This window comes from Myodes glareolus, chromosome 6, assembly GCF_982192425.1.
Source record: "Myodes glareolus chromosome 6, mMyoGla1.1, whole genome shotgun sequence".
Classification (NCBI taxonomy): domain Eukaryota; kingdom Metazoa; phylum Chordata; class Mammalia; order Rodentia; family Cricetidae; genus Myodes; species Myodes glareolus.
Genome location: NC_142031.1, coordinates 51,085,361 through 51,105,407, shown reverse-complemented (window position 1 = coordinate 51,105,407; position 20,047 = coordinate 51,085,361). Strand labels below are relative to the sequence as shown.

The following is a 20,047-nucleotide window of genomic DNA, read 5'->3' as shown; positions in this document are numbered from 1 at the left end:
CGCTTGTTCAGTTAGCTTGGGATATGAACATCCATAGTGTGCCCCCAAAACCCCCATCTGGTGACGTCTTAGATGGGGTAAACGTATCCCGTCACCTCTTCCGGTGTCTTCCTAGTGGAAGAAGACTTGCACACTTGCTTAGAGATCACATTTAGCTATGTGTTTCTGTTACTATGATAATTCTAATTCCATGGACAGACAGGACGCAGTGCTTCTAATTCCACAACAGACAGGGCGTACTCAAAACAAAACAGAGCTATAGAAAGCCACGTGATATTGTCTGGTGGATGGCTAAGCTGTGTGAGCAAGCCAGAGTGGGACCACACGATCAAAGGTCTCTGAGGAACACTGGGGACTGGGCGCTGTACCCGAGGGGCACTGGATCTCAGAGTCTCTACTCTAAGACTGTAGAGGTCTCAACTCATGCTGCTGCAGATGATACATTCAGCTCTTCCTGATTCCAGCTCATGGACCATGTTCCAACCTGTCTATGGTTCGGTTGGGTCATCCGCCCCTCTTTGCTCCTTCTGGCTTCCCGGAAGGGTTTTTCAGTGTGACTAACTCAGCAACAGCAGCAACGCATGCCTGGCATTGGGCTCTGCGGGAAGGCGGACCGGCAGTTCTGTCTGCTGCCTGCTGCTCTCAGCTCAGAGTTGCCTATGCCCGGTCCTTCTCACTGCATCTGATAGGCTTCACTGACTTCCTGATGATACAGGAATCCCTCTTAGAGGGTGAAAATTAAGTGTGATTGTTTCTCCCAAAGACAAAATTATTCTTCATTAAACTGTGCTTTGTTGCAGGGATACAGATGGGGGATATTAAGATTAAGATGAGCTCACTGGCTGCAGTGGTGAAAGGCTTTCATTTGCATCATGGGAAGTGTTTTCTCCTGAGAAACCTGTAAAACTCTGAGTCTGTTTGGCAACCCTCCCTTTCATTTCCCCTCCTCCTCTTTCTCCTCCTCCTCTCTTCTCCTCCCCCAGTCTCTCTCTTTCTTGAGCCAGAGTCTTGTGTATCCCAGGGTGGCCTTGAATTTGTACATAGCCAAGGATGACTTCCAACCCAGGATCCTCCTATCTCTACTTCCCCACCTCTGGGATCACAGGCATGTGCCACCACACCCAACAACCGACAGTGCTTTCTGTACTAAGTTTCTCTTTCTTTCAGTGTTACTATATTAATTTACAACACATTTATTAAACACACGTGCAGGGGACCTCAGGCTGCAGAAATAACCCATCTAACCTACCCTGAGAAGCTCAGCCTCAGACACAGAGGAAAGCATAAGAAATTTAAATATAACCAACGTTCCCCCAAACAAAGCTAGGATGGGGGAGTTTCACATCACAGCAGGAGCCAGCTGTGGGGTGGGGGCTTTTCTTCCACCACTATCCTGGGCTGTGTTTCCTCATAATCTCACTGTAAGTCACATGACTAGTCAGTTGAACAGACCTCCAGGAAAGTAAATATTTCACTTACGAAAGCTTTAGAAGTGGGAGAGGCGCCTCAGTTGGCAAAGTGCTATGCGAGCAAGAAGACCTGAATGGAGACACTCAGCAGCTGCACAAAGCCAGCATAAGCCACCTAGCACTGGACAGGGGGAGACAGGTAGATTCTCAGAGCCCACTGCCTGCCAGCCTAGCCGGATTAGTGAGCTCCAGTCCAGAGTCCTCATCTCAAAAAATAAAGCAGAGAGAAACTGAGAAAGATATCAAGCATTGACCGCTGGCCTTTACACACAGAACATACACATGTATGTACACCCACATGCATATGTACACATACCTATGTAAGCGCACATACATGAACTGCACGAGAGAGAATGAATTGAGGCTGTGTGCTAATTCCAAGAATACCTAGAGGTCTAACTTGTTTTGCTGGTTCATAAGCCCTAGCAGATGCAGCTAGGGAAATTATTTCTGAGCTGAGTGGGGTTATGTGAGCCTCATCCCCATGAGCTCTGGTCTGTACCTGCAGAAGCCTCCAAAGCCCAGGAGGTGCCCCTGGCTCTTGCTTCACTTCAGTTAAAGCCTCAGCCTTTTTCTGCCTATTCCCTGCTTGTGTCCCAAGAGAAGCCCTGGGAGTCTGAGATTTGTGAAGCATCCGGGTTGGGCTGCAAGTTTGCGCACTTGAGTTTGTTGAGATGTATCCACACACCTCCTAAACATCTCTATGCGTGTATGTCAGATTTCTCATATTTTCCTTAAAAAGAGCCCCACAGAATGTTTAAAATTTTAGCATTATTGACGCAGTATTCATTTCTATAACCTCTGCAAACCTTAGATCTTTCTCCTCTATACCCACTAGGATGGAAACCCACATAATCTAAGGGCCACAGGGAAGTTAGCGTTCATTTCAGATCACTACACATTAATTCAAATTCGTCTCACACTGATACACCCACCCCTCTCTCAACAAGCCAACCTGCAGTTGACTGACTGATGGTAAGATAGGAAATTATACCTTTAGCCCACACTGTACCTTCTGCTAAGGGGCATCTCAGATATCAGGCAAGCAGGTGCTGTTCCTTCAGCTTGTGCTCCAGGGAACAACAGTGCCTTAAGCATATTTTGAGCCCAAATCCTCAGGGCCCTGTGACTCCCAGACTGGAGAAGGACCCATGCGGGGAAGGGTGGCAGGTCCCTCCCAGCCGTGGGTGCCCCATCAATGCACAGACCAGGGGGAAGCAGAAATCCTGACTTGAATGTGTTTGCGAGTCGCTCTCTACCCGACTGCCCCCACTCAGTCATTCCCACTCAGACCACAGAACTTAACTCATTGTGGAGCGGCAGGAGGCAACCTCTCCTGACAGTGCAGTGTGAGACAGTCTCATCTCCCCAACTTCTAACTTCACAAGAGTCTGCAGCCTGTCCAGACCCAGAGCTTCACAGGTTGCCCCACCCCCACAGTTTCACACCCTTCTGCCTGCTCAAGACTCCATAGCCTTCCTCCCAAACTCAAGGCTCCACAATCTGTCTCCCTCCACGTATCACTTCAAACCTCTATAGTCTGCCCTCACCTCAGGGCTTCACAACCAATCTGCCTACACTCAGAACCTAGAGCTTGCATGTCCCACCTCAGGAGCCCACAACTTCCTACTTCCCTTCAGGGCTGTATATCCAGAAGTCTCCACAGACTACCTAGGAAGTACATATCCCACTGGCCTTGGCCAATTCTATCCATGGAAGCCTCAAGCAATTCTGCACAATTTCTCTTCTACGTAGAAAGCAATTCTGGGTTTCCCCATTATGGTCTTGACCCTTTTGCTCATAATACTGCTCCTCCCTCTCTGTGATGGACTCCAGGAGTTTGGCCCAGGGCTCTGTTGTGGATCTCTGCATCTGCTTCCACCAGTTACTGGATGAAGGTTCTATGATGACAATTAAGGCAGCGATCAATCTGATTACAGGGGAAGGGCAGACCATAATGGGGAAATCACAAGCTTGAGCTAACCCAAGCAAGTGGGAGCTCACTGACTCCGGACTAACAGGTGGGAAACCTGCATAAGACCAAACTAGGCCCTCTGAATGCAGAAGACAGTTGGGAGGCTTGGGCAGTCTGTGGGGCCACTGGCAGTGGGACCAGGATTTATCCCTAGTGCTTGAAGTGACATCTTGGAGCACATTCCCTTTGGAGGGATACCTTGCTCAGCCTAGATATAGGGAAGGAAGACCTTGGTCAGACTATGTTGACTCCCCATGGGAAGCCTTACCCTTTCTGAGGAGTGGATGGGGGTGGGGTAGGGCAAAGGGTGGGGCAGAAGGAGGGGACAGCTAGGCAAAATGAGAAAAGATTGTATTTAAAAATTCTTAAAAAAAAAGAGAGAGAGAAAAGAAAGAAAGGGATAGGGGACTTTTTCTTATATTTGTTTCTGTAGGTATTCCATCAGACAATGTAGTTTGCAATACTCTCCTATTAGATTTTGGCTTCTAGAACATTTTAAAGTCTTTGCTACTATTTACTAAGCAATTTGTGGATTTTGATGGAATTAAATACTTTGTGTCATCTGTCACCATTTCAGGACACAAACTCTCAGTGGAAAAATATTAGTCCTAGGTTTGTTAAGTTGACTTCCAGGTTTAGGATGAGCTTGTTTCCTTTCCACGCCTCTTTACCAGCTGACCCTTCTCTCCGGATGTGGTATGTGCAAGTTTTACCTTTGTCTCGATCTGTTTGGTGTCTGGATTCTGAAACAGCAGCTTTACTCGAGTTTTCCCGTCGTCTGAAGATCCCTTAAGCTGAGAGAACTTGAATCTCCAGAGGACGTTCTGAGGAGAAATGAAGCGAATGAGTGATTCATAAGTTATATTATATCCACTGAATGTCTCATAACGTAAAGCACATATCTGGGTAAATGCCATTTCTTATGACATGTCTGCATTCTGTGTGTAGAGGCTGACCCCCATGCCCAGCCAGCTCAGGGTTGCACGCTAGCCTTTCTAGTCTGCACCCTGCTTTTACCTTCCTTGTCTTCCTGTACCGACCCTGGAAGTTTTTCAAGACCATTACTTCCTTATTTGCCTGCAGAACTATAAGTCCACTGAAGGCCCGTCTCTTACCAGTAGGATGCTGCCACAGTTCAGTTCACATAGAAAGTTTGGATCCCACCTACATAACCCCACAGTGGCTACATATTGTCATTTAGTCTCAGGTTCCCGAGAATCAACAGGGCAGTGTGGGCAATGCTGCCTTACACAACGGCTTCAAGCTCCCTTAGCATGTGCTGACATGTTTCAGAGGTAAAATACCACCTCAACTCTCAGGAGGCTGAAACGGGGAGTAACCACAAGTCTGAGGCAAGTCTGGTTCACATAGTGAGCTCCAAACCAGCAAGGGAAAACCTTCCTCACAAAACAAGAAAATAGAACCCTCACGTCCTAAGCATGGAAATGCCATACGCACCTTTGGCTGGACGACACTTGTATAGCGAGTTGTCCTTAATAACCAAGAGTCATTTGTTTCAAATTTATCATGATTTCTCTCATGAACTTTAAACGTAATTTCATTTTTTTTTAAGAAAACTATTTCTGAAAACCATGAATGTCATTTCTGCCTATGGTCTAAGGCAGCTACTTAATTTCCAAACTCTGAACCCCACTGGGTAGGGGATTGAGCCTCCGTACTCAGGCTGGGTATACAAGCTGGGAACTCAGAGCCCAGATTGGCTGCCAGGAGATCATGACAATGATGGTGCTTGCTTGCTTTAGTTAAAGCAGCAGGAGATGAATTTGAAAGGGCCCTGGGTTTCCCACTGGAGGAATAAAGGCTGAAGGATCTCCACACTCGGCTTCTCCATCCTGGAGCTGGAGGCATCTTTGTGTGGTATTAGCGACTAAAACACAGATCTCCAGCTACATGGAACACATATATTAGACATAAGAGCTTCCGCTTTGACTTCCGCATTCGCAGTTTCGCTGACAGTCACTTCTCACTCATTCAAGAACACTTTGGGCTTTTAAGGCATTGCAGGTGGAACATGACACCAATACTCTCTTTGGCGTGCCTGGTGGCATCCACAGGCGTTTTGACACAGGAATTCCGACGTCTTGTTTCTAGCAGAGTGACCTCCATATCTTCCCATCTACCATTCACTTCCTTCTTCTTTTGAATTTGGTCTCTCTGTGTCTCTACCTCCTCAAGTCTTAACTCAGCCTCCTAGAATTATGGGATTCCAGCCTGGGGATCGGGCTGCATAAATGCTATCACCGCATCGAGCAAACTGGAGTATCGCCGCTATGATGGAGGACCATCCACCAGGCGAGGAAAGCAGAACTCCACCATTCTGGAAATTCTCCAGTTAGTAGCACCAGAAATATTTGCCTCCTTTGATCTTGAGTGGCAGAAAATTCCACAGTGTGGCTTCTTTCAGAGAGGGATGAGAGCCCTGGTGTTGCTGGAATTCTGAGTGACCCAAACCCCAGAGGCCTAGGTCCTGTACTGCTGCTATAATTTTACTAGAGACAAGGCTGGGTGTTCAAACTGTTCACAATAGCTGGTGAAGGAAGACGATCTCCTTGTGGGCTTTGGGTCTCTGGTTGCTCACTGTTCCACACAGACTGTATCAGGAACTTGGAGTGAAAAGTAACAGTCTCTGCTTCACCTCTGCACTTCCAGCTCCTCTCCTGCTTCAGCGTACCATGACAGGACCAGAAAATCAGCTAGCATCAAGCCACAGAGCAGAAGAAAGCTGTAGCGACTGCTGCTCTAACACCAGCTAGGCCGGAGACATGTCAGGTGACCAGTATTCTAACACTGGCTAGCCCATAGACACATCACGTGACCAGTGTTCTAATGCCAGCTAGCCCATAGACACATCACGTGACCAGTGTTCTAATGCCAGTTAGCCCGTAGACATGTCATGGGACCAGTGTTCTAAGTCAGGCTTAGGACAAAGGCCGTATATCTAGAATAGTGTTCTAGCTATTCTCACTTTGATGATTTTGAAATGTCCTTCTAGAACTGAACACATATGTGCTAGATTATGGTCTTCTCATTTAGTGTCAGGACTGCCCTTTCTGATTATCCCTCACTTTGGTGAAATAGAAACTTATAAGCGCAAATTTTTGCTTGGAGACAATTGCTTGCTTTTCTCTCTCGAGAAAGAGAAGCGAAGATGAAACTTGAGCCGTTTGTGTATGAGGAGGGGTGACTATGTGACTGTCCCCTGAAACAAGAGCAGTTATCAGGCTTCTAGCGCAGTGTCTGTGTGTGCATGTGTGTGTGTGCACAAGCACACACACGTGCTGCTGGGGAAGAACCTAAGGCCTTGAGCATGCTCCCACTGAGTCACACTCCACCCTCAAATTCGGGTTTCTCAGGTTTGTGATAAGGAGGGTACAGTCAAGTCATGGATAGAGCTGTGCCTTAAAAATGATACAGGAAAGGGCTGGTTCAGCAGTATGAGGACTTGAAGGAGATTTTCTCTCTCTCTCTCTCTCTCTCTCTCTCTCTCTCTCTCTCTCTCTCTGTGTGTGTGTGTGTGTGTGTGTGTACATGCATGTGTGTACTTGCACATGTGGAAGCTAGAGGGTTAACCTCAGTTGCTCCGCAGGTGGAGTCCACCTTATTTTTAGAGACAGACCTGTCATTGGCCTGGAATTCACCTTATAAGTAAGGCTGGTTGGACAAGAAGCCCCTGAAATTGACCTGTCTTTGCATCCTCTGGCTTCCTTATGCGGGTTCTGGGACTGGATCTCATGCTTGCGCTATATTGACTGAGTCATCTCCTAAGGTCCAGTGAGTCTAAGCCTTACACACCCAAATCTCAACATGTCCAGTCCTTTGGTCTCTTTGGTTTTTCTCCAGTGACTTGGACAGAAAGCACAACTATTCATAAATATTTCACACTTGGTCCTTATTTAGATTTACAGTTTGCAGTAATAATTTAAAGCTCCTTACATGGAGCTTACATTGCTGCAGTTCTTTAGGGAATAAAGAATTGTAATTACAGCCAAGAGGGGTGTGCTCTGTGGACTCAGGACCTGGTCTACCTATCACAGCTGTATTGGAGAAATTTTCTCAGTACAGAATTTATTGAAGAGGTGTTCATGAAAATGATGTGAAGAGAGCAAGGGAGCTCACCTTTAAAGAAGGCACAGTCAGGTGGTTGTGGCCCAAGCTCGGGTTCAGACAAGCAAAAAGAATCTTAGCTGAATCTTCAGGAAAACTTGTCAGCTACTGGATGAGGCAGTGATCACGTGTAAGGCTCACAGGGGAAGCTGAATGAGGTTATGATCAGGTGTGAGCCTCACAGGGGAAGCTGGATGAGGCAGTGACCAGGTGTGAGGCTCACAGGAGAAGCAGTAGTGGTGGGAGTTGTCTCCCAGAAGCAGAGAGCCTCTGAGAACTGAGTTTAGAGAAGGCCCTTTTGGGTCTCCATGGAAAACCACAGACCAACCCTATTATCACCCAGAACATTCTGGGTAAGGGACAGCCCATTTTGTCCAGCCTAAGTAGGCAATGAATGACTGACATAGATTCTAATGTTTAATGGCCAAAGTTCAATCTAATCGAATCAAAGGTCAACATCAAGAAAACCTGAGGTTAACCTTCATGCCTCCACATGCAAAAGTACACACAGTCACCAGGAGTCCAGGTCCCAAGGGCTCGTAGCAGTCATGTACAACATTAAGAAACAAATGATAGCATTTAAAAAAATTTTAAGGGTAAATTTAGAAAAAGATGGTAGATTCAATGGTAAGAAATATCCTCAGAGCCACACTTGAGACCTGCGTTGGAAATCAGGGACATTTCCTAGGGAAAAAGAGGGAAGGAAGTAGACCAGGACTCAAACATGTAAGAAGATAGCTGATGTATGACTTAGTTGATAATGTAACATCATTAATTATAGCTGTCCACAAGTTCTCAACATCCAAGAGATCTCAGCACCCACACTAGAGGGAAAGTTTGTCCACTGTGGGTTCATCCCCCACACAGGGACAGGGGGCTTTGTAACCACGAGGCTAAACACACTGATGGCAGCCAGTGTGGAGCAGCTGAGAACATTCCACAGACCCTTACAGAAACAGTAAGGACGCAACAAGAGTACTAGCCCCCTCCTTTCAGGTCGCCAGGAACCAGAGTTGACATCAAGACCTTCCCTGGCAGTGTTGCCAAGTCCTGGCTTCACACTGGACAGGGGTAAACATGGTAATATCCTCTTGTAGTCACAAAGGGCCTCTTGCAGAATCTCGTGTGGACCGTGCTGACCCTTGGATTGACAGGAAGACTGGGTGAGTGTGAATAAGTCAGAGACAGAAGCACAACTGAGCCCCAGTGGGATCTCTAGCAGGCAGCATCACTGTGCACTGTTTTGCTCTTCTTTGGTAAGGGTTTTGGCTATGATCTATTCCAGGATGTTGCCAAGCACAGCAGAGAAGACACATGGAGACCCCTACAGGCTCTGTGGAGGTAGACCATGAACACCTGCCCTGAAGACAGGAACCAGAAGCTCTCAGATTTGTCGTCCTGAAGCACCAGAATGTGTGCATCAGAGAGGAAGCAGCAGAAACGACATGGAGTGCTCTCCTTCCTCCAGGGTAGATGCTATAACATTCCACTCATCCCAGAAGGACACGTGGAGCAAAAGTACTCAGGTCTGTTATTATTTACTCAGGTCTGTTTCTTGTTATTAGTAGCAAGTACAGGTCATGTGACTGTAGGTCCCACGGTCAACAGGAAGATACAATGAAGAGAACCTTGCTAAGGATGGGGAAGCCATTTGCTCACTGACTCTGGGCTAGAAACATAGTTGACCTTTGATGTTGGATGCAGACTTAAAATCCATTCTTGATATTCAATTTTTATGCAACTGCATTTTGTTATTACTGCAATCGCTGTGTGAGTCCATACTGGGAAACATCAGGATCATTTCCCTGGGAGGAAGTGAAGTGTTAATGTTTGTATAAGGTTTTCTGGAGCCAGGATTGCGTAACAGAAGCAGTTTCCATCTGTGTCACAGGATTTCTCCTCCTCTGCACACACAGAGTGTGAATATGATACTTCTGTTTTGCTCTCCTGTTCATGGCAGGGGCTGAGCAGCACTGTGGGCCTCCATCATGGATGGACATTCCAGATGTGGCAGTACCTTCCAGGTACTGGAAATAAAAAACAATCTTCAGACATCTCCATGTGTCCCCTAGAGGGCGGACTTGTCCTGGCTGAAATCTTTGTTCTGGCAGAAGGACAGCAAAGTCACCATCTGTAAGTACTTATTTGGGTCACTGAAGAAAGTGGCCCAAGAGGCTTAGCTTTGGTAGTTGGGAAATAACTATGAGAAAGTGATTGTTGGTTCTTAGGAGCCTTCCATGAGACATCACATCTTCATGGTGGGATCCGGAACAGGGAAAGGCTGAAGCTGAGACCGCATCATGTATGTGGAAAGCAGGTTTCTGGAACTCTGGTTACCTTTAGTGATATAGCACAGCAGACATCATCATGTGTGGGGATGAGCCCAAGCATGAGGACCCTAAGACCGGACCAGAGCGGCATCCCTCACGCCAGCTGGCCCATCACCAAAGGAAGCTTTGCACAGCAGGAAACTCCCCAGCAGCCCGGATTTTCCTAAGTATGGCTTGGCAGCCACCAATCTGAAAGGACTCAGCTAGCCTGGGTGGACAATAAACACATCTCTTCTGCTTTGTTCTGCAAAAGAAGCCACAGGAAGCGGCTCCCAAGGAGCCCCGGGGTCCCATTGCCTGAGGCCCCTTGATCCTACTCAATCTTCTCACAGACTTCACTCTTCTGCCCTGTGAGTCTGCACACAGTGGGCCGACAAGCTTTGCTCTTGCTGAGGAAAGCCATGGAGGTCTCTAAACCAAATCACAGGAACATTCATCCAGGCGAGCTTTCTTAGGCGTCACTCATTCTTAATTAGTGAAGCATTAGTGAAGCAGATTTTTATAAATATTACCCGATGAAACATTGGCTCTTCACTCTGGCAAACATTTTCTTATCGCTTACGTAATTGGGAGAGCCCTAAGATGATGACGGCAATAGCCCAGGGATTTCCACGGCTCACACAGGTGGCTTTAATCAATAAGGCTGGAATTGAGGGCCACTTTTGCATTTGGTAATGCAGTCTACCAACTCGCGGAGCTTACTCTCAGCCAAATAAGTACTCAGGTTTTAAGGAATGGTTGGGATTCTTTTTTACTGTGTTTTAGTGTTGTGGGCTTTTTCCTTCAGAGGGACCAAGAAAACCCATTCTGTGTTTTCCTTTCTCTCTTTCACCTCACGTGTGTGTGTGTGTGTGTGTGTGTGTGTGAGAGAGAGAGAGAGAGAGAGAGAGAGACAGAGACAGAGAGACAGAGACAGAGAGAGAGAGAGAGAGAGAGACAGAGACAGAGACAGAGACAGAGAGAAAATCATATATCATATTTGCCAAACACCATTTTGTTGGAGTTTTCTCCCTGGGCTCTAGGGATTGTGAGCACCTGGAGACCCCAAACCAGCCAGAAGGAAGGCAGGTTCTATAGGCAGACCTCTAACTCCGTGCACGGCTGGAGGAAGCTGTCTGCTCTCCAACTTCTCTGAGCAAGTGCAGCGTGACATGTATAGTACTTGTAGGGGTTCTCTGCGTCTTACCTTTGTTTTGCTGTCAAAGCAGGTGAATCCCAGGGCAAAATCCACCGTGAAGCACAGAGTCTCCCCTTGCCAGCTGCACAGATAGGTTTTGGACTGGAAAAGAGCATTAATTTTGAGTAAGTGCTCTACAATCTTTCTGCTTAACTACAGGAAGGTAGTTGGCAGATTAGCTACTTTAGCCAAAGTCCACTGTTTTAAGTCTGAACACACACATCATGTAGGATGAATGAGAAGGTTTGGGGGCTGCAGGGAACAGCAGAGGCACCTACAGCAGGGAGCTCTTTCTCGCTGTTCTGTTCTCAGACAGACGAACATGTTTTTGAAGGCATCGATTAAATAAAATCGAATCATTAAAACATTTCAACAGACATCTGTGCTCCAAGGACTTGGTTTTCTGGCTCTCTGACATGTGTACATGCATCTGTGTGTGTCTGTGCGCACACACACACACACACACACACACACACGTCCAACACAGGGAAGTCAGGAGGAGCTTATCACTATACACAGAGTGCCCTGGACAGTCTCTGCACTGATACTGGTTCTGCCATTTATCTCTTGTTATCTTAGATTCTTTTCCTAGGAACTAGACAAACGCCTTGAACATCACTGAAGTGTGTTGAAGATCCCTGTAGAGACTGTCACCCTGTCTTAGCTCCATTTTCTCCTTTACCTCTCCTAGGAAGACAGAGAGCAGGCTCAGGAAGTGAGAACCCTGTCCAACACGACTTGACAACTCTTCCTTTTGCTCAGCCCTCGGTCAGCTTCCTAACATTGTCAGGAGTCAAGAACTATTCACCAAAACCGTGAATGAAGCAGGTGCCCACTGCATGCTATGCGGACTGCTAGTGCTTTGATGCTGGTGGGAATTGCTAGTTCCATCCCTGCCCCCAGGAGCTGTTCCCCTCGCTTGCTTTTTCTAACTTGACCCAGACCATAAGACGTGCTGACATTCCTTTTACAAGTCCATGACAATGGGTGTTCTCATGGTGTAGGGATTACTAATTTCTGGAATTTAAATGTAGTGATTATAAACTATGAGCAACAATTTCTAGGATATTATTGTATTCTTGGAGCCTTGGTCTCTGACATCATGAAAGCGGCAGAACTGTGAACTCCGGTGGGGAGTGTCTGGTCTTTGGCGCGCAGGAGAGCACTGCAGTAGCGTGTTAGACACTCATGAGCTCAGCCAGCCCCTCAGAGGCTCAGCTCGGACAGGAGATAGGAATAGGAAGTTTGGGCAGAGGCTGAGCCCTGCAGAATCTCGCAGCAGAGTCTTCCCATTCAAATCTTCAGACCCTGGCTTGCGTGTGCGTGTGTGTGTACATGCGTGCGTGTGCATGTGTGTGAGTGCGTGTGTGTGCGTGTGCATGTGTATGTGTGTGAACTATCAGTATCCCCGTTGTATTGGATGTTTGATCCTTATTTTCCTTAATATGTTTGGGAAAAAACCCTCAAGTTGACACCTGTGTCCCAGTTCTCTGAGAAGAGACTGCCTCATGGTCCATTCAGTGGGACAAGGTTGTCAGAGGACAAACATGACCATGTTAGAGGCACCCACCCTCATGGACTGCTTACATTTTAAAACAAAATCAACCATTTAAACATTTCAATGCAAATGATAGGGGAACGTTTTATGACACATTCTTGAAATTGCTCAAGATATGGAGGCTATAAGAATGACTTACTTAATAACTTTTAGGTCTACTGGTAAAAGCATGGATAAAAGTTACACACAGAACCCCAGTTGCTAGGCGGAGGAGTAAGATATGTCTTTTCTTGAGAGATTCTATCTGAAGCATGTCGTACAATGACCTACGAAACAATGCTCAGTGGTTGACCATGGCATTGGACACCTAACAACGCTCTGTGAATAAATTACTGTGCTCAGGAAAGAAGTACTAAGCGCCTCCCACAACAACTGCCCAGCCTTCAGAACAAATTTTCAGAGCGTTTTAGAAAATATTATATGGAAATGTCAGAGAGGGCTTAATAATAGCTTAGAATACATGGCTGTGAAGGTCAGCTTCAGAACAAAAGCAAAGGCAGCCAAAAAAAGAGCAACCAATGTTTAAGAAAAATATCAAAAACCTCAAGCACAGAATCACCTGGGGAGTTAGAAAAAAACCCCAACAACCTAAGACAAAACCAAACGAGAATACTAGTGATCATAAGACGCCTTCTCAACTTTGTTCTGGATAAAGAGCCTTGTTGCCTAGAGATGGTGCAGAATTAACCCCAGAGCAGTTGCACCTGTCCAAGGAGGAGATTATGGTAATACAAGGAACAGTCAGTTGGGTGTAGTGCTGCTTGCCTGCAACGCCAGCTTTCAGGAGGCTGAGGCAGAAAGGTTAACCTGGCCTACACAGCCAGACCCTGTGATAATAAAAAATGATGATGGTGGTGACAATGAGGATGATGATGATGGCATCAATACAGGCAACTTGAAAAGGTCCTGAACTCCAATAATGAAAAGTGAGGAACATTTCTGATCACATCCACCTTGAAGAGTTTGTGTTCATAGGAAATGTGACATACAGTGTCTTTTTGCCTTCCACTTCCTCGTGTGTGCGAGTGGGCACACGCACACGTGCATGTCTATCTGTCTCCCTATCACTCTTTCCTTCCTTCTCCCCTTGATAATGGGAAAGCGTTTTCACTTTTTTCTAAATATTTGGTAGAAATCTCGGGTGGAAACATCTGTACCAAATATTCCTTTCTTGCAGAAGATGATCTGCCTCACCTTGATGGAGTTCCCCTTGATGTCTGTCATCTACTCGATGTATGCAGAGTCTCTGTCTTTCCTCATTCTGGCTATTTATGCCCTTTCCCCTTTCTCTCTTGTGAGTCTTTCTCCAGGCTTGTCAAAGCTAATGATATTTACGGAGAGTCAGCTTTGTGATTTGCCTTAATGCTTCTTTGATACATCAATGGCTTAGAAATTGCTGCCTTAAAGTATTTAAGTATGTTCCCGTTATCTTTCAGTTATTGATGACTGTTTCCAGTTTGACTGGAGAACATCTTTGGAATGGCTTCAGTTCTTATCAGTGTGTAGTGGTTATTTCGTAGTCTTGGTATGGTTTACTTTGGCATATGCCCACAGGCCTTGAAGATAACCTCCAGGAAGCTACTGTTCAGTGGAGCACTCCATAAATGCTTCTCACACATTGCTGTTGGTTGGTTTCCCTTGGTTCCATCAGTTTTTACCATGTATATCTTGCAGTTCTGTGTCTGGGGAACACATGCATGTTGGCCAAGTCTCCTTGGCCAGGGAGTTGGCTGCTCATTCTCCCACAATCCCTCCTGTTGTAGCTTTCTCTGCTTTGAAGTCTACTTGATTTGACAGCAACTACTCTTGCTCTCCTTTGACCTGAGCCATATGGTGCAGCCTCTTCTGTCTTTTCTCTTCAGACTCCGTGGTGATATTTGAGGTTGCCTTTCGGTAGACACCGTATGGTACTTGCTCTCTGTGTAGCTCATTTATCAGTGGTATATTCACACAGCTTCCAATGGATGGGATTTGTGAAGTCATTACCTTCTATTTTCTTTTTGCCTGCTTAATGTCATATTACTTGGGGGAAATGTTAGCATTTTGTACTTGTCTGAAGGGTTTTGGGTTTTGTTGTGGCTGTGCTCACCCTAGAGACAAACAGAAGCCTCACCTGTTTCCCCATGACTTTTCCTCCTCATTATTGCTCCCTTGGTTTAAGCTTTTTCCCTATGTAAATTTGGACTCATATTGGACAATGGTACAGTTTTTGCTTCAACCATGAAATGTGATAATCTCCTACCCCCTCTTTTCCCCTTTTCCAGAAACTTCTGGGTTCCTGCTTCTGTCATTACTTTTTGTTTAGATAAAGTCTCCATCTATTCCTTCTAGGTATATCTGCCAAAGACAATTTATCTTAATCCCTCTTAATTAGGAAACGGTTTGAAAGACATTTTTCATTCCTGAAAGGTATTTTCAATGGCCATGGGATTCTCTAAGCTAATGCCTTCCTTCTGATACTTAAATACTGGAAGCCTTACTTCTGCCATCACTGTTCATGAGAGATCTCATCTAATCTGAATTATTTTGCTCTGTAATCTTCTGTTCTTCCTCTCTGACTGATTTCAAGATGTTTTTTATTAGGTTTTCTAAGCTGTGAGAACCATGACAAGTCCCAAGATGGCTTCCTGGGACATTTGTTTGTGGTCTATTCATTTCTCAGATGCAGATACTTCGAGCTTTGAAAGTTTGAGCCATAATTTCTTCAGGTATACTTGTCTTTCCCCCTTTCCCCTATTTGGTCCCCAGCTCTGGACACCACACTTCAGTCTGTATCTCGACTCTGCTCTTTCTCCAATCTGTGTTCCCTCTGTTACGCACAGAGACAATTTTTGTTGTCATGGATTTGGCCACAGCTCCTTCCTCTGTCCTCATTTTACCTCCTTGGCTGAGCTTTTAATTTGGTCATAATAGTTTTTACATCTACTTTTTCATTTTCTTTATTTCTATCCTGTTATGTTAGATCTCTTTGTCTGTACTTACGATATTTCCATTTGTTACAATATATTCATACTTACTTTTTGAATCATGTATTTTAAAACTGCAGCTGCCCTTAAAGCATTCCCAAATAAGTTTAACATTTCTGAATTTCAGTGTTGGCACCTGAGGACTGTCTGGCAGTCTCTAAGATTTTCCTGGTTTTTGGCATGACAGGTGGTTTTCTTTCACAATCTGGGGAGTTTTGTATTATGAGACTTCTGATTTTAGGCAAACATTCCATTTTAAACAATTTTCTTGACATTGTTTCAGTAGGAGAGGGTATGTCAAATGTACTAGATACCAAGTTTCCCCTTTTGGCTTGCCTTGTTACCCAAGGATGAAAGAAGATATCCTGGCCATGTACTTGGCTGCTGTGAACCCACTGGGGAGGGATGTTTGGACTTGGCTGACAAAGGTAGAAATCCTTGGTGTGGGAAAATTGCCTGCATTCTGTCAATCATGTTTTAAATAAATTCTGATTGGCCAGGTAGAAAGTATAGGTGGGTCAACCAGATAGGAAGTAGAGGCAGAGCAATGAGAACAGGAGAATTCTGGGACGAAGGAAGCTCTTCCTGCAGTCCAGCCCAGACCACCAAAGAAGCAACATGTGATGTGACCTGTCCCTCTGAGAAAGGTACCGAGCCATATGGCTAACATAGATAAAAATAATGGGTTAAAATAAGCTACAAGAGCTAATAAGTAGCCTGAGATAATGGGTCAATCAGTTTTATAACTTATGGAGACCTCTGTGTGATTTTCTTTGGGGCTTGCCAACTGTGGGGAACTGGGCAGGACATAAACTCCAACAAGCCAGCCCTGCATGTTACAAATCCTGACACAAAGTAGAAAAAGACAAGATCTCCTGAGTCAGTGTCTCACTCAGCCGTAATCAGAGAAGCTTCCTCCTTTAGTAGATGTGATCTATAATACAGAGACTCACAGTTGGACAATATGCAGAAAGCAAGAGACCTTGGAACACTCAGCCCTAAGTGGGGTGTCTCCATCAATTCCCTCCCTTCAAGGCTCAGAGAATCCTATGACAGAGGAAGTGAAAAGATTTTAAGACCCCAAAGGGATGAAGTACACCTAGGAAATAAGGCCTTGTAAACACAGCAGGATGGATGCAGAAACAAACTCACAGAGGCTGTGGCAGCATACATAGGGCCTTCATGGGTCTAAGTCAGAGGGAGCCAATGCTGAGAGAGGATGTGGGCATAAGCACCCATTCCTAACTTAGAAGCCATTTCCAATTGATAACTGTTCACAATTGAAAGATTAGTTTTCTCCAGTCTTGCTGGGTATACAAACCAGTCTTAAGGACAGGCCCCATGCCCAGCAGTAAACGGCCAACACAAAATGAATTCAATGGCATTTTTGAACATTATTTCCCTCATAATGTTTTATCGAGTTATTTTTTTAACCCTTTGGAAGTATTTTGCCTGTATATTATGGTTTCTGGTTTTGTGGGTTTATGGGATTTGTGTGTGTGTGTGTGTGTGTGTGTGTGTGTGTGTGTGATTGTGTGTCTCTCTAGATGTGTTCTGTAGCTTTGGCTTTGTTTCTTTTTCTGTTTTGCTTGCTTGTTTTGTCCGATTTTGGTTTCTTTGTATTTTATCTAGTTTTTTAGGTACCTGTTTGTACCTAATGAGAGAAAGGAAGAGTAAGGACTTGATTGAGTGAAGAAGTGCGGAAGATCTGGGAGTTCAGGCAAGGGAAAGTCATAATAAAATATTTTGTGTTAAAAAAAAAAAGAAAGAAATCCTGACTCAAGAAATTTCTCTGTATTGGAACCAGAATTGTAAAACAGGTCCAAGGCTTCAATAAACCTGTGGCTCAAGGATATCTGGTAAGCAGGAAATACCCATAATATGCCCTGGAGCCAGGGGTTGCAAAAAAGCCTGCATTATCTCTCACCTTGCAGTTCACAAAATAATAATAATAATAATAATAATAATAATAATAATAATAATAGCAGCCGTCATTTTGGGTCTGGCAAAGCCATTCCCTCTTCTGCACTACTCTCTACACAAAGACTAATTCTCAGATCCTTCGTGGCTCATTCCCTGTACCCTCAGATACTGAGCTGCAGGTTTGTCATCACTAAACTCAGACCAATAAGACTGTTCGGTTTATAGCTGAACAGTCATTATATAGACGATTTCTGGTTTACCAGGATCCACTCATTGCATCAGAGCTACTCTATATATTATGTGCAATGTCTAGGGTTTTAGGTCACTTAGTGGAACCAGAAAGGGGCCCCACAAAACTTTTTAGAAGTAGTAGCTTCATATCAATATTTCCAAAAATGTTATTTTCGGATTTTGGTCACAACATAATACAATGTTTAATAAAAGCATTTAAAAATAAATGTACTCCAGCATTGGTTTTCTGGGGCAATTCCCAGGTTTCTCAGTACTACATGCAGTTTGGGAACAGAGAGAAATCACATGGAGAGACTTTCCTTACTTCCCAGTGGCCACAGTGGTTCTGTCTACTGCGAGCCTACGCAGGAGTACAGGAGCACACACTAGAGCTGGGTGCGCGGTGGGCTGTAGAGCCAGTGAGCTGTGCATGATTTTTCCTCTGAGTTATAGTCTGGGACAGTTCCAACCTCTTCCACCTGTCTCTGGGAAGTGTATGAGTCCTTTGTCCCTTCCATTTCTCAGTTACCAGCTCCAGTGAAAGATTTACCCCCGGCCCCTCTCAATGTGATAGGGCAGACCCTGTGCTCATAAGAAAACACAAGAGATTGGATTTGGAGCTGGCCATGAGCACAGACACCTCCTCCTTACTAAATGTGCATCAGTTGCTAAGGCTGTGAGGACCCAGGGTATGGGTGTTTTCCACAGACAGCACAGCATGGAGACACGGAGCTGCAGATCTTACGATGCCCACTGTGCAGAACTGCAGGCTCAACTGCTAGCTTCTTTTGGCACAGAGTGCTTTTCGCTAATCAAGACTTAAAGACCCTGGGAAGGCACAATTAGAAAGCTTCTGAATACCTACCTTTGCTTTCATCTCCAAACGCCACTCCAGAAAATTACATACGTGGTAGTAGCAGGAAAATCAAGATAATTAAGATTAAAATAGCTCTTTGTACGGTGGTGGGCTGCGAACTAAATCAGACTGTGCTAAAATGTAGTTTTAAATAGCACATTTGGGCTCATTGTCACATGTTAAAAAATATTCACACTCTGGTACCATTAAATAAACAAAGGCATGAATATTAGCTTTTGAAATACCATAGAGAACATGGCAGAATGTTTAAGTGGAGGCTGATAAACAGCAAAGGAGCTGAAGCTGAGGAAGCAATTCTTTTCATTGAGAAGAGCAGGATGCCGGGGCTGTTTGGAGATGCCAGGGCAGGGGAGAGCTTGAAAGGCAGCTGTAAGAGAAGCACTTCTCGGCGCCGAGCAGAGACCAAGCCTGGGCTCCCTTTTCCCCGCTTCCTGCTATCATGGTTGAATGACGCTGAATTCTGCACAAGCAGCCTAGGAGATAGGTACCTGAATCACATCGGAAGGTGCACAGCTTGCCATAGTTCAAGAAGACGCCCATACTCCTAACCATGCAGCAGGCTCCGAACCACGCTGCTTCCTGCACCAGAGATCAGAGCTGCAACCTAAAGAGTTCACACCACACCCGTACGAGGCTGCAGTGTGGCCCACTGTATGCTGTTATCCGACATGGGGGAACATGGCGCTAAACGAAAGGTTTACAGCGCCGAATGTGAAAGCTAACAAAAGAATACACATTGCAACATAATATTATGCTCGAATGGACTAGTAAAAGAAGGAAAATATGGAATCAAGTTCTAGAGGAGGGGAGAAGGCAATCAACGGCAAGCAAGGAATACGAGAGTAAAGGATAAAACAGTAACACAAAATAACACAGGGCAGTTACAGACTCAACATGTGACCTTAAAAAAAGACTTTTAAAAACCCCAAATTTTAGCTATAGTGATGAAATATTTAAAAAAAAGTGTGTCTTTTTTTTAAATAGCCCAAGTCAGAAATCAAACAGGGCACATAGTTCTGATTTTGCAGAAAAAAAAAACCACTGGAAGAAAACTTTAAATAATTTTGCACAAATAAATTAGATAAATCATATGAAATTGATGTGTTCCTATGTGACACACAATCTGCTAAGGCTGAATCATTGTGATGTAGCAAGTGGGAACATTTATTTACTAGCAAAGGTGCTGAGCAACAGCCAATGCCCCAAATCCAAAGGAAAACAACAGATCACACATTTTACTGGTAAATTCTACCAAATATCTAAAGAAGAATGAAGATCTCTGCTGTGGGACAATGGCCTTGTACACTGTAAAGATTTGTCAGTTGTACTGGTTTAATATAATGTTGACTGGCCAGAAGTCAGGCAGGAAGTAAAGGTGGGGTGACCAGAACAGGAGAATTCTAGGAAGAGGAGAGG

General features: G+C 45.0%; 1 protein-coding gene across 5 annotated transcripts in view; it reads right to left on the bottom strand.

The window, feature by feature from the left end:
- Positions 1-20,047, bottom strand: part of Sntg2 (syntrophin gamma 2) — a 204,355-nt gene that overhangs the window by 10,431 nt on the left and 173,877 nt on the right. For 4 of the 5 annotated variants that reach the window (XM_085690809.2, XM_048439847.3, XM_085690812.2 and 1 more), the window contains 2 exons: positions 11,086-11,178; positions 4,158-4,268 (listed from right to left, as the gene is read on the bottom strand). In XM_085690809.2, the coding sequence (XP_085546935.1) occupies positions 4,158-4,268; positions 11,086-11,178 (204 nt within the window). The remainder of the gene's footprint in view (positions 1-4,157; positions 4,269-11,085; positions 11,179-20,047) is intronic. The other variant, XM_085690810.2, reaches the window with a different exon arrangement.